This window comes from Battus philenor, unplaced genomic scaffold (assembly GCF_028537555.1).
Source record: "Battus philenor isolate CCGP_79_NKW_IND1 unplaced genomic scaffold, ilBatPhil1.0.hap1 SCAF_24, whole genome shotgun sequence".
Lineage (NCBI taxonomy): Eukaryota > Metazoa > Arthropoda > Insecta > Lepidoptera > Papilionidae > Battus > Battus philenor.
In genome coordinates this window covers 657,545-669,791 of record NW_027181687.1, presented here as the reverse complement: position 1 = coordinate 669,791, position 12,247 = coordinate 657,545, and the positions used below count along the sequence as shown (strand labels likewise).

General features: G+C 35.2%; 3 protein-coding genes across 3 annotated transcripts in view; all 3 read left to right on the top strand.

The window, feature by feature from the left end:
- Positions 1 to 12,247, top strand: part of LOC137924546 (interaptin-like) — a 47,963-nt gene that overhangs the window by 27,296 nt on the left and 8,420 nt on the right. The window lies entirely within an intron of this gene.
- LOC137924671 (uncharacterized) lies at positions 2,636 to 3,635 on the top strand. The gene has a single exon (XM_068768092.1). The coding sequence runs from the start codon at positions 2,676 to 2,678 to the stop codon at positions 3,630 to 3,632; it is 957 nt and encodes a 318-aa protein (XP_068624193.1). The 5' UTR covers positions 2,636 to 2,675; the 3' UTR covers positions 3,633 to 3,635.
- LOC137924672 (uncharacterized) lies at positions 3,776 to 4,555 on the top strand. The gene has a single exon (XM_068768093.1). It carries the CDS (start codon positions 3,789 to 3,791, stop codon positions 4,296 to 4,298), a length of 510 nt encoding a protein of 169 aa, XP_068624194.1. The 5' UTR covers positions 3,776 to 3,788; the 3' UTR covers positions 4,299 to 4,555.

Here is a 12,247-nt window from a genome sequence, read left to right as displayed (position 1 = left end):
TTAGTAAGAAAGGGAATCCCCTTGTTTGACGGTATGGCGTAATTAGATCCAAAAGTGTTGCCATCTTTTAGAATAAAAAGATAATAAAAAAAAAATTAAAGACTCGAACCCAAAACAACGCAACCTCGAAAATCTAACGATGCACAGTGAAAATTAGTACTAATTAAGCAGCGACGCAACTTCGAAAAAAACGCAAAATGAAACGACGCAAGTCGAGGTATTGGTGTATTTACTATTATTATTTTTATTTAAAAATAAAATATTTTTATTTAAATAAGCTATTGAATTGTCGATTGTTGTAACATTGTCAGCATTAAGCTACCATCAGCTTGGAACGCTGAAGATCCGGCTTGAAACTCAACAGTTGCTCTTTTTAAATAAAATTTATCAATGTTTGATATGTACATTATAATATCAATGATGCAAATGATCCAACAAAGTTTCGCAAATTTAGATCAACTAAAAACCTTCTAGAGCGTAAAGGTCGTGTTTTATCCTAACTCAAATGAAATAGTTGTGTGAAATAAACCATATAGTTGTTAAATATTGCTTGAATTCATAGAGTTACATAGCTATAAATATAAGAAGGAAATTAATGTCGTTTCCGTCTACATATTTCACAGAAAAACCGTTTCATTTGTTACCGTTCCGGCATTAAAAATGTATATAATAAACGGCAAAAGGTTGTTGATAACGAAGGTGAATATATTGTTGATTAGAAATAAAAACTTGTTAAAAATGTAGTCGTGTGAATTTCACTTGAGAAAGCGACATTACTTTCTGGTCCCGCTAATATATTCCGTGGAATAACATTTCAGTGAATAGTACAGTACCCGACGATGAATAATGAACATCGACCTTTGGAAAGAGACGATCGGCTAATTTAGACTTCATGGCGAGTGATACGGTTGAAAGAAATAAAACTGTATAGAATAAGGTACTTAATAAACACTGTGCAAAATAAATTGTTAACTAATAATAAGAAATAGAAAAAGAAATGTGTAATAAAGAATTAAGAAAGTAAAATAAATGTGTAAATAAAGGTAAATTAAATGTAAGATAAAATTAAAGCACCTTAGATTAAGAAGATGATGGAAGAAAGGCGAGGAAAGAAAGAAGGTATAGAAGAGCAAAACGAAAGATATTGTGAAGGACAAAAGTAAAGAATGAAAGATATTGTGACGCGTGTAAGAGAGTGATAAATAAAGAAAAGACTGAAAAAAAAATTATTGAAAAATAAAGTCCCTGATCCCAAAAAGTTAGGGGTACGAGAATAATAACCCCAATAGCGGGGGCCATAAAAAAAATTTAGGCTTATATAGAGCGCTATCTCTGTCGCACGACTGACAAAACGTCACATAGGTAGTGTCTTTCCAATGGTCGATGTGCAATATTTATCGCCGGGTATTGTATTTGATTTCGCTATTATATGTATAAATTGTGTGTATGATGGCAGCTGAAAATGGTGCATCCTTTGATATTCTTTTGAGTTTAAATTTATTGAAAAGATTTTAATGCAAATCGTATGGTTACAATGTAATAGATTTCGATAGCTTCGTGGCGTATGTACAGCAAGCATACAACTTCAATCAAAATTCGCAAAAGAATATTGCATGCAATTTGTTTATATAACTAATACATTTTTGATATCATTAGTTTTTCCAATGCATTATACGTAAGATAAAATGTAAAATGAAATGCGGGTTGGGTGTATATACTAGTTTTATCATTTTTCTTCCCTTGGCACGATGAAAAGAATAAACGTGAAGAATTTTTTTAGTACTAAAGTAATTTTTGTTCACCCACAACCTATTCACATGAGAGGAAGTTGTGTCGATGTTTATTAACAGTGTCCTGTTGCGATGGTGTCCTTAAAGATTCCAATGTCAGTTAGAAAAGGACCAATATTTAGCCACTTCCGCACATGCACACACACATTACATGTGCGGAAGTGGCTAAATATTGGTCCTTTTCTTACTTAGGATGGACTTCGGTGAGGTAACGCCTGATTCCATTAAAGATTCCAATGTCAAGAGAATGGTTTTTAAAAGTGGAATGTCAAAGTGAGTTTTCGACCCATGGATTCAACACTGATCATATATTTATTTAATAAATAGATTCAGTATTGTTACAAATAAAAATTGAATTATACAGGGTGATTGGTTATAGATATAAACGCTTCAAAAGGGATAAATATTTTAAATTTTATACAGTGATCATTCTGAAATATGATACATATTTTTTTACCTTTACTTTTGGCCGTGCAAAGTCTGCAGGGAAAGAAAGTAAACAATAATAAATTTTAATATGATATAATGTTATTTATTATTTTTGAAACTATTGACTTTTGGATAGGATGCACCATATATTAATTGAAGGCTTTCAAAGCTTTTACACCTATCAACCTGCATGCCCCGGTAACAAAGTTCCACTGGCAGAGCTTTCCTACGCATGCGCGGCCCAAAATTCGGGCATGCGCCGTGCCAAACGTCAGATCTATTTCAGTAAGACGCTTACAAGCGAGTCGTGCTCCACGCACGAAGCTTTGAAAAGCTTTTTTAATACGCGAGCTTTGAAAGCACAATGTGTCCGGTACATATGTGATGTGAACAATGCAGTGTCCACTATTCAAGATTCTCCCTATGCCAAATAGTTGATCCAGTGTCAAATTTATCATGGAGCCTTTAATAGATAGAAATAATTTTGCCATAAGCGCAATGGTCACGGTAGCAATGCAAATATTGTTCTTCACCATCGCCTCGCTGTTCCAGAGCGACAAAGTGACCGACTTCACAGGCGGCGCCAACTTCATCATTATAGCATTGCTGACATTTTTCCTCGGCCAAGGCGGCAGTCATCTCAAGAACTATGACAGCAGACAGCTGATGGTCACTGCGTTTGTCTGCGTATGGGGTGCCAGGCTTTCCGGCTATTTAATCTACAGGATATACCATATCGGAAGGGACAAGCAATTTGAGGATAGGAAAAGCAATACTCTAAGGTTTGCCGTCTTTTACACTTTTCAGGCTGTCTGGGTTTACGTGGTCAGCCTACCTGTGATCATTATGAACTCGCCTCACCATTCATTTCCAAAAGCTCCTAAAACAATGACGACCCTGGACTCGGCGGGAGCTGGGGTCTTTGTTATAGGGTTGCTCATAGAAACATATGCGGACCTTCAAAAGTTCGCGTTCCGACAGGAACCTGCGAATCAAGGCAGATGGTGTACCGATGGTCTTTGGGGTTTATCACGGCATCCAAACTATTTCGGTGAAGTTGTACTTTGGTGGGGTATTTTTATTATATCGCTGAACGTGATCGAAGGCGTTGAGTACGTAGCAGTGTTATCTCCACTATTTACGACAGCGATTATACTGTTTTTATCTGGTATTCCTTTACTGGAAAAGAACGCTGATGAAAAGTACAGAGATAATCCAGATTATTTGTATTACAAGGCGTCAACTTCTCCGCTTATACCAATACCGCCTGCTATTTATGTAGAAGTTCCGAAGTTCTTGAAGTGTGTGCTATGCTGTGAATTCCCAATCTACGATTCCATCAGCGAAGAGCTCCCAGCACCCACAATTGTCACCGAAACAACCAGTATATCAATGGTACAATCGCAGACATAGCTAACAAACGCCGCCCGCGAAAATGCGGCGGCAAAACCAGATATTCCAAACAAAAAATGCCAAACCGATCAAAAACAATTGTGATATACGGCCCAGGACAGACCTCAGAAGAAATTGCCAAATTCGCTTCCACTTAAACAGAGCAACACCGTTGATATGGACAGATATAACGCATACATGGATAACATAAGACGTAGCAAGAAAATAGCACTAGATCTAATCGAGGACACTAAAGACGCGATCGAAAGCGGAGCTCTAAGTCCTGTAAGCAATACCGTCAAGTTAAAACACACGCCGTCAATCGAAGAATATAATACACCAAGTACAAGCCAAGATAAAAATAAAAAACAAACAGAATATATCAAATACGGTAAGATAACATTCAACACCACGGCAATATTACATCACTACCCGCAAATACAGAACAAGAATACTGCAGATACATGTGCTGTCCGCAAAACTGTGACCACAAAGAAATCTGATCCAGCTGTAACTAAAGAACGTTCTGATAATAATAACGATGTTAAATCAGAGAACATTGAAATTAAAATAACAGTTGAAGATGTTAAAGATAGCCGTAACAATAATTCTACTGCCAATAGTCGTGTAGAATTAAACGAGGAAACAAAGAAACCTGTTAAATTCGCTGAAGAAAAACTTGTATGAGATTAGAGAATATTTTTATTTCGCCTCGCAACTTTAGGTTATGGCAATTGAGGACTGCCCGAGTGAAATCAAACATATCGCATTATAAACACTTGTAAATATATTATTAAAAGACTGCATTCGTTTGACTAAAATTACGGAGCTGCAACACTATACGAATAATGTTTTATAGATAAAAAATACCTAAATGATATGATTAAGGATATAGATGTGTAATTATTGATTCCGTCTCAAGTAGATGTAGGAAATATGTTGAAATATAAACCTATAATAAGAAAATCGTCGCAACCTTTTGGTAAGTCTTAGATCTTGTTTATAGAATCCACATCTAATTAATCTGTGCTTACAGCTTGATTTATTTTAAGCTATAAGCTCCGAATGTATAGCTCATTTTCTGTCACTCAAAGATAAGGTTTATCTATCTAAGAAATCACCGTTTATTAGCAGATGTTATTTTCATTTTTTCGTCGTATTCTTCTCTAAAGGTTTGTGACCGTGTTCCGGCTGTGCGTATTACTTCATCTCCTGTGCTATTGAGTGTTATTTAGATCTTATTAAACCAACGCATGATGTTGCAGGTTTACTGTCATCATCCATCACCTTTTCCGGTGTTATATAATTTAGTTGATAAATTACTAGGGGATTCGAACTTGCTATCTACGACCTATGTCCTTAATCGTTAAGCTAATAGCATTGTAAGTAATATTATAATTATATTCTTTGAAGTTGGGATTTAAAGTTAGTTAATATTTGGGTCAAAAACAAGTTTGCGGTAATATAAGATATAGGTTTCGTAGAATATTCGCATGTCGGTAAATTATTCATTTATGGTCGCTAAAATTATTTACCTTGTAACAAAAGGAAAGTAACCAAAATTTATTTATATACAGCAGTAATGAAGTCATGTGTTTAGCATTCATGTTACTGATCACTACGGTTTTAACACTTTTAACACTTCTGTTATCCTTACGCAATGAGAGCGTGCGTTGAGATTGAAATTGTAAAGTTCACGATTGTAAACAGTCTCTGTATATATGTAATATATAAAAGGAAAGTAATGTCGCTTTCTTAAGTTAAATTCACACGACTACATTTTTAACATGTTTTTATTTCTAATCAACAATATATTCACCTTCGTTATCAACAACCTTTTGCCATCTAGAATAAATCAATGCCGGAGCGGTAAAAAACAATCTGATTTTCTGTAAAATATGTCGACGAAACTACATTTCTATCCGGTACCTCTCATGCATCACCTCGATCACGGTTTGCTATCATTTTATAATTTTTTGACTTTTATTACCACCTGCTAATGCGTACAAGTATTTTAAAATTACAAAGCTGTAGTTGATTGATTGTGCAATGTAATTCTGAGTTCAATTTAATTTTTTTCTGTTATATGCTATATGCTACAACAAAACTTCAAATAAATCTATTTATTACGACGCAAAACGACGTCATGTACCGAAATGCACAAATGCGATATTCCTGTCAGTCTTCTTTTGGCTCTTGTGCTCTTTTTTGTACCTCTTATAGATCTTCTACTCTTCTAAAGTCTTTTTAAAGCCTTCTCGAATCACTTTGCATTTGTTTTTTCACTTCCTTTTATTTAAATATGACCTATTCCAGTAACAATTTCAATAAAAATATAAATAATGAATGTGTATAAATGTTCTTTAAAGTTTTGTTATATTATAAATAAGTAGATTTGTTTATTATAAAAAACAGTTAATTATAACCCGATTGTCAAAATATCTGTTAATTAGATCGTGAATTATGTGTTTCTACACAACTATCGGTTTTTGCGATTCTATTTTTAACATAAAAAATAAGTCAGTTAAATGACACATTAGAGCTACATGAGATTATGCGACGAATGATATTACAATGATATTAATAAATTTTGAAACATGAAGTTTTTATATAATTTTTTTTTTTTATTAATTCTGATTTTTGTCGCTGGTGTTTTTTTTTTACAATTTTTTGTTTGGTTTTCTACGGATCTTTCTTCTCCTAGATGCGAGGCACGACAGCGTTTTCTCATTATTTACAATTTTTCTCCATACAATATATACATATAAACAATACAATTTGGAAGTTGTACTCAATTATACATTAGTTGGTAAATTATTTTATTTCACGTCGCTGCTTAAGCGCTACAGACCGTTAAATGCCTTGAGGTGTAGGACAATGTGCCAAACAAAACTCATCAAAAGATTCTGCTGTAGATTTTTTCTTGAGGAGGTCCGGAAAGTTGAACGGAGGTATATTAAAGTTTTCACATAAGGTAACGTGGTTACGTTTTTTGTATTTTGAATCGGGAGCAGTGTTTGAGCTAGTGGTGAAAAGTCTATATAAATTCTTTAAAAACATACTAGCTCTCCTCGGTGTGTTTTGCGAATTTATTAAAGGCTCTCACAAATCCTTTTGAAAGTATCATTTCGTAAAAATTGTTCTTAGCTGATCTCTTTTTGGTAAAAGAAATATCTCTATCAAATTTTAAGTCACTAAGTCTTATGGTCCCAGAGATATTATGATGAGTAAGTGCATATAGCAAATTCTCTTTTATGAATATATGTTGTTTTACTATTCAGTTAATTTGAGGGGGAAAAATACAATTTTCAAACATCGGCCGAATCATTCAAAATGTCTAAAAATGTAAAGGGTTAAAATGGAAAGATATTTAGTTATAACAACTCTAGGATATATTTAATCCACCGAAATAACACCCTGTATATAATCCACATATATACTAGCGTAACGTTTCATATAATCGTACGTTGTTACAGCATTATCGCATGCTCTGAAGGTCAATTTATAAATGCATATAGACTGTAGGATGCGATACGGTAGATACATCGCAATACGCGGCCATTGTGCTCCGACACAACGGTAGCCATTTTGTATTTTATTTATCTAACGAATATAAAGATAAACACGTTTTTTAAAGACATTAACTCATATTAATCTAGAGAAAAATGTTAATTATTTTGTCATTTTTAATACCACGTTTGCTTTTAATTTTTTGTATTTCATAATAAGGCAAACAATACTCACAGCCTTTAAGATTGAAACAATATCATAATCATTATTAAAGCCGCAGGATATCCACTGAACGGGAGGCTTATATCTATAGACCTCACCTATAGATTTCCAATAAGACCCTTTTGAAGCAGCCTGCTTTCAGCTTAGACTTAAACATGATCATCTGTCTACTTAGCGAAAAACCCACCGCAACCAGGTGCAGTCGAAACTAGATCCAATGATGGGATTCGGGATGTGAGTGTGCCAACAGCTATGCTACCATATCCGGATAATATGGAAGCCAATTTACTTGTCCCGTGTTCTTGGTGACATACGGAGTGAGACTACAAATTCCATTATCTGCTTAAACCAGATTTCCCCAAACTTTTTTGTGTCGTAGACCCCTTGCCATGTTTTTCCGTGTTGGATAGACCCCCTACTTACCCGATATTGATTTCCTGTAAATTTCTAACTGTAGTGAAGTTTAGTGTTAAAAACTTAAAGTAAAAACACATGTTAATTTATACATTTATTGATTGAATTTAAATTAAAACTACTCAAAATGAAATTTTGTATCTGTTATGTAATATATACGTAACATATTAATAATTTTTTACTTCATAGGTACTTTTATATATAATGTAAATGTTTTGATATTATAAGATAGTATGATGTATGTAAATAGGTACTATCAGTGTATGTGTTGAGATCCACTATCGTGGACCCCCATTTTCATTTCATGGACCCCCAAATTTTTTTTCGCTGACGTAGACCCCTTGCAGGCTGTCATAGACTCCTAGGGGTGGCGGATTCTGGCGGACGAGATCGGACAGGACCTTTCCGTGCCAGCAGTCGTGTCGGTGATGCTGATCTTTTTGTGAGACCGTCATGGTCCAAAAGGAGGCAGCCGAACGGGATCGGCAGAGGACAGATCCCGCTCGGAGACGACGCCGTTAGCGCAGAGACGTGCCTCGCGACGGCCCTCCGATGAATGGTGCTCCCCTACCATAAACGGGGCCTTCGGAGTCGCTGGAGTTTAGGGTGGGGGCCCTAAACTCCCACTAGCTTCGGCGACTCTGAGGCGGACGATGGTTCGACGTGGTCTCGAACCATCGGTAGCATATCCACGCATACCCCGGGACGGGCTATCGAAAAAATAGCACGGCGCGAGGGAAGACCGCGTGACGATCCCTGACCGGGAGATACCGCGGTCCCTCGTTTAGCGCAGAGGGCGACCACGGGGGGGGGGTGTTAGTGGGTAGGAATCCCACATACCCCTGGCCTGCCCCCAGAGGCAGGGCATCTTGAATACCGGAAGATTTCCCCTACCGAAAAAAGACTCCTAGGGGTCGATATAGACCACTTTGGGAATCACTGGCTTTGACAGTCTGGTAGTGCACGGGGCACTCGCCTTAAAGAGTACTCCTGTTAGAGACGGTGGAGGGAACACCTACCGTAAATAGGTCCATGCCCTCGGGCAGGTGTACTGCAACCATTGGTATTACATAAGGATTGGGAACTTTGGAGACAGTATGGTCAATAAATTAGGAATAGGTTAGAGAAGGTGACGTCCATGTTTTACGCTGTGCTTGTTGGTTTTTGGTCTCCATTCTAGACCGTGGAGGCCCCAGTGGTCTGCCCATTTCAACTTTTTTCGATGATTTTAATGTTTTTCTTAATGATTCTTACACGTATTCTCTTGACTCTCTTAAGTCTCCCACCATATTCTTCTCGTCATTTTGCAAGCATAGACATAAAAGTGATTCCGTGTGAGTTTCTTCCATCTTCTTACTACTTCAAGACATAGGCCTGCCCTAAAATTTCTATGGGAGTTATAATCGCCATATTTGGCAGGCGCATTGGCGATCGCAGTGAGGTATTATATTACGAAGAGGGCGCTACTGTTCATCCTCTCGAATCTTTTCTGTGAGCATTGGTAATCCTATATAAATAATGCATAAAATGTGATTTATATATATTTGTATCCCGGGAATCAAACCCGTGACACTGGATAGTGATAAAAACGAAGCACGTTTCGAATAATATCATATTTTGCTAATAAACAATAGGACGTGGTGATATTTTGATGAAATTATTTAAATAAATAATTATCTTTTCATATGAATGTAACCTGTGAACTTATGTTTTTAATTAAGGCTTCATTATTGTATTAACAATAAACTCTTTTGTCTTTGTTTCGTCTTGCATGAGATATACATCTGTTGTGAGGAGAATGAAAGGATTATGCCCGATTCCTTTGACGCTTTTTGACGCTCCTCCATGATCAACATTCAGCGGTAGAACGTCCAGTTCTGGACAAGGGCCTCCACTATATATTTGCAAATGGACCAGTTGAGGGGGACTAAACTAGTCCAGGTATACGGATGCAGATAAGGAGCTCAGAGTAAAAAAAACGTATTTTGACCAAAAAAAAATAGAAAATATTTTCCGTATATTTTATTTGAGAGTAGTAGAGTATATATAAAATAGATTAAATAAATAAATAGATAATAAATTAACGATCAATAATTCTGTTAAAAGTTTTAATGTTGAATAAATTAAGTTAATTTTTTAACTTTTATCGAACTGTTTCGTTCAAAATAAATCGCTTCGTGAGATGTCGAATACCAATATGGCGGACACGTTTTGTTACATAACTTTCATTTAATTAACAAAAGATGTAAAATCTTTGCATGCTGTCGTCATTCATTAATATAATGTCAATTAGAGTATTTTAATGTTAAATTTAATCATAATTTTTATAAAATGAAATTCAAAAAATGTTTTAAATATGCATATCTCTTTTCCGTGTACATTGTTAAATCCAGCTATAAAATTCTTTCTGCGCGTCACGAGTTTGACGTTGACAGATATTTTGGCGCGAGTTCAACTTTTTAAACGTCATTCTAGCTTTTCAGCCAGTGACTACAAAGAATACCATAGCGGTTTTATAGGGAATTGGAATAGAAAATAGAGCCACTGCATTGTGGACCGCGTTGTTATGCAGGTGTCTTTTGGCGTCGCTCCAACGCAGTAGTGGATGCGGATTCTCGAATGTTAAAACGGAGTCGTGAATTGTTTGTCCTAATTATTAATTCTCCAATTTATTTCGTATATAGCAGAGGTTGGCAACATTTTTTGGCAGACTTCTTTTTTACGTATTCACTCAGAAAATTAATATCTACTCATATCATTGATGATTTTATTTAAAAACTTTATCAAGCAACATTCGATTTAAATATATCTGTAATTGTCCCTAACGTTTCCTAACCTAAAAAAAATTCCACAACAAACTCACTACGATTTTTTTGGTGTGACAAATGTCATTGGCACTTGAAATTTTTTTTACACTTATATAATTAAAAATGAGTGCACATAAATATTATATTTGATGGTGGAAAGAGATTGACTATTCCAGCACGTTGGAAAAAATAATATCGGGTTGTTCGGAAAGGATTTAACTGTATTTTTTCACAGCTAACTTCACACTTAAGTCGCATTGTCATTATATGTTTTGACAGTTGATATACCAAGACTTGTGTGTGAATAAGTTCAATTGATTTTACGCAGTAGTTTTTAGTCGGTGCCCTTTTAAATACGGAGCAAAAAGCAGCATTTTCGTCATTAAATATTAGTCAAAATTGATCGAGATGCTGTATTCACATATGTACAAAAATTACTTACAATTTACACGACTCTAACACAATGACAGCGATATCACTGATGGCGTCGTTTCAAATCGGCGTTCGAATTTTGAATTCCAACGCTTAAGAATGATTTTTTAAATCAAAATACTGTAGCTGTAGTGGCCAGTTACAAGTGAGCATAAACATCACTGATGGCGTCGATTCGAATTAGCGTTCGAATTTTGAATTCCAACGCTTAAGAATGATTTTTTAAATCAAGATACTGCGGTTGTAGTGGCCAATTACAAGTGAGCATAGGTATATCTATAGTTTTCTTATAAAATCGAATAGAAGCCACTTGCACCCAGCGTTCTTTCCTGAACAATATCATCTTTCCACTGAAAACGTCCAACGCTAGGCTTACGTTAGTCTACCTTCCGGAACCGTAACACCTCAGCAGCTATTGTTTTCCGAGTCATGTGACCTGCTCCCAAGTTGCCTACTTACTGCCTCTTGAACCAGCAAGCTGTTTCGATGGCTGTTTCGATTCATCATTCGTGTACGGATCTCTTAATAACTGATTCTAAGGTTTATCAATGAGACTTGTGAAGAAAACGACTTGAATTAATTTCTGGTGATTAATTTTGACAAGTTTTATTTAATGAAGCTTTTTTTGGATCGATGAGGGACTGAGCTTTGTCAATGAGCTTTGAAGTGAAACATGACTACATTATATACTACAAATTATAACTGCAGAGATATTTAAATTGATAATTTAATCTTAAATTTACAAAGTTTTGTTTTAGTGAGTAGCCTTTCTGTTGTTTCAACCTCGAAAATAAATCCTTGGTGATTGTTTTTTTGTGATCCTGGTTTTTGTAGACCTCTCGTTCACCCTTATCTTGAGATGGACAGAGACATTATTCTTTTTGAAATTTTTCAAATTGTTTTTTTATTTTATTAGTCTCCGGTTTTCCTATTACAATTTTATCTATATTTCTTCACAATATCTTTCATTTCTTTGGTTTACTAGTGTTCTTCTACCCATTCTAAAACATCATACAATTTAGTTAGGCTTTTGTTATTTCCCTATTTCCTATCTATCTGGTTTAATCTATTTATTTAAGTTTAACAATTTTAAATAATTTTAGTTCGTAATTTTTCCTTAAAAAAATTTCGGTCTTACCAGACCTTTATTAAACCACGTTTTATTTTTATTGATATGAAAAGTAAAAAATAATATTATATCAAATACTAGCTGTACCCTGCTACTTCTTATATAATTTTAACGAATAAAAT

What these genes read in the sequence shown, in the direction of transcription:
- LOC137924671 (XM_068768092.1), top strand. Translation starts at nt 2,676, where the DNA reads ATGGAGCCTTTAATAGATAGAAATAATTTTGCCATAAGCGCAATGGTC.
- LOC137924672 (XM_068768093.1), top strand. Translation starts at nt 3,789, where the DNA reads ATGGACAGATATAACGCATACATGGATAACATAAGACGTAGCAAGAAA.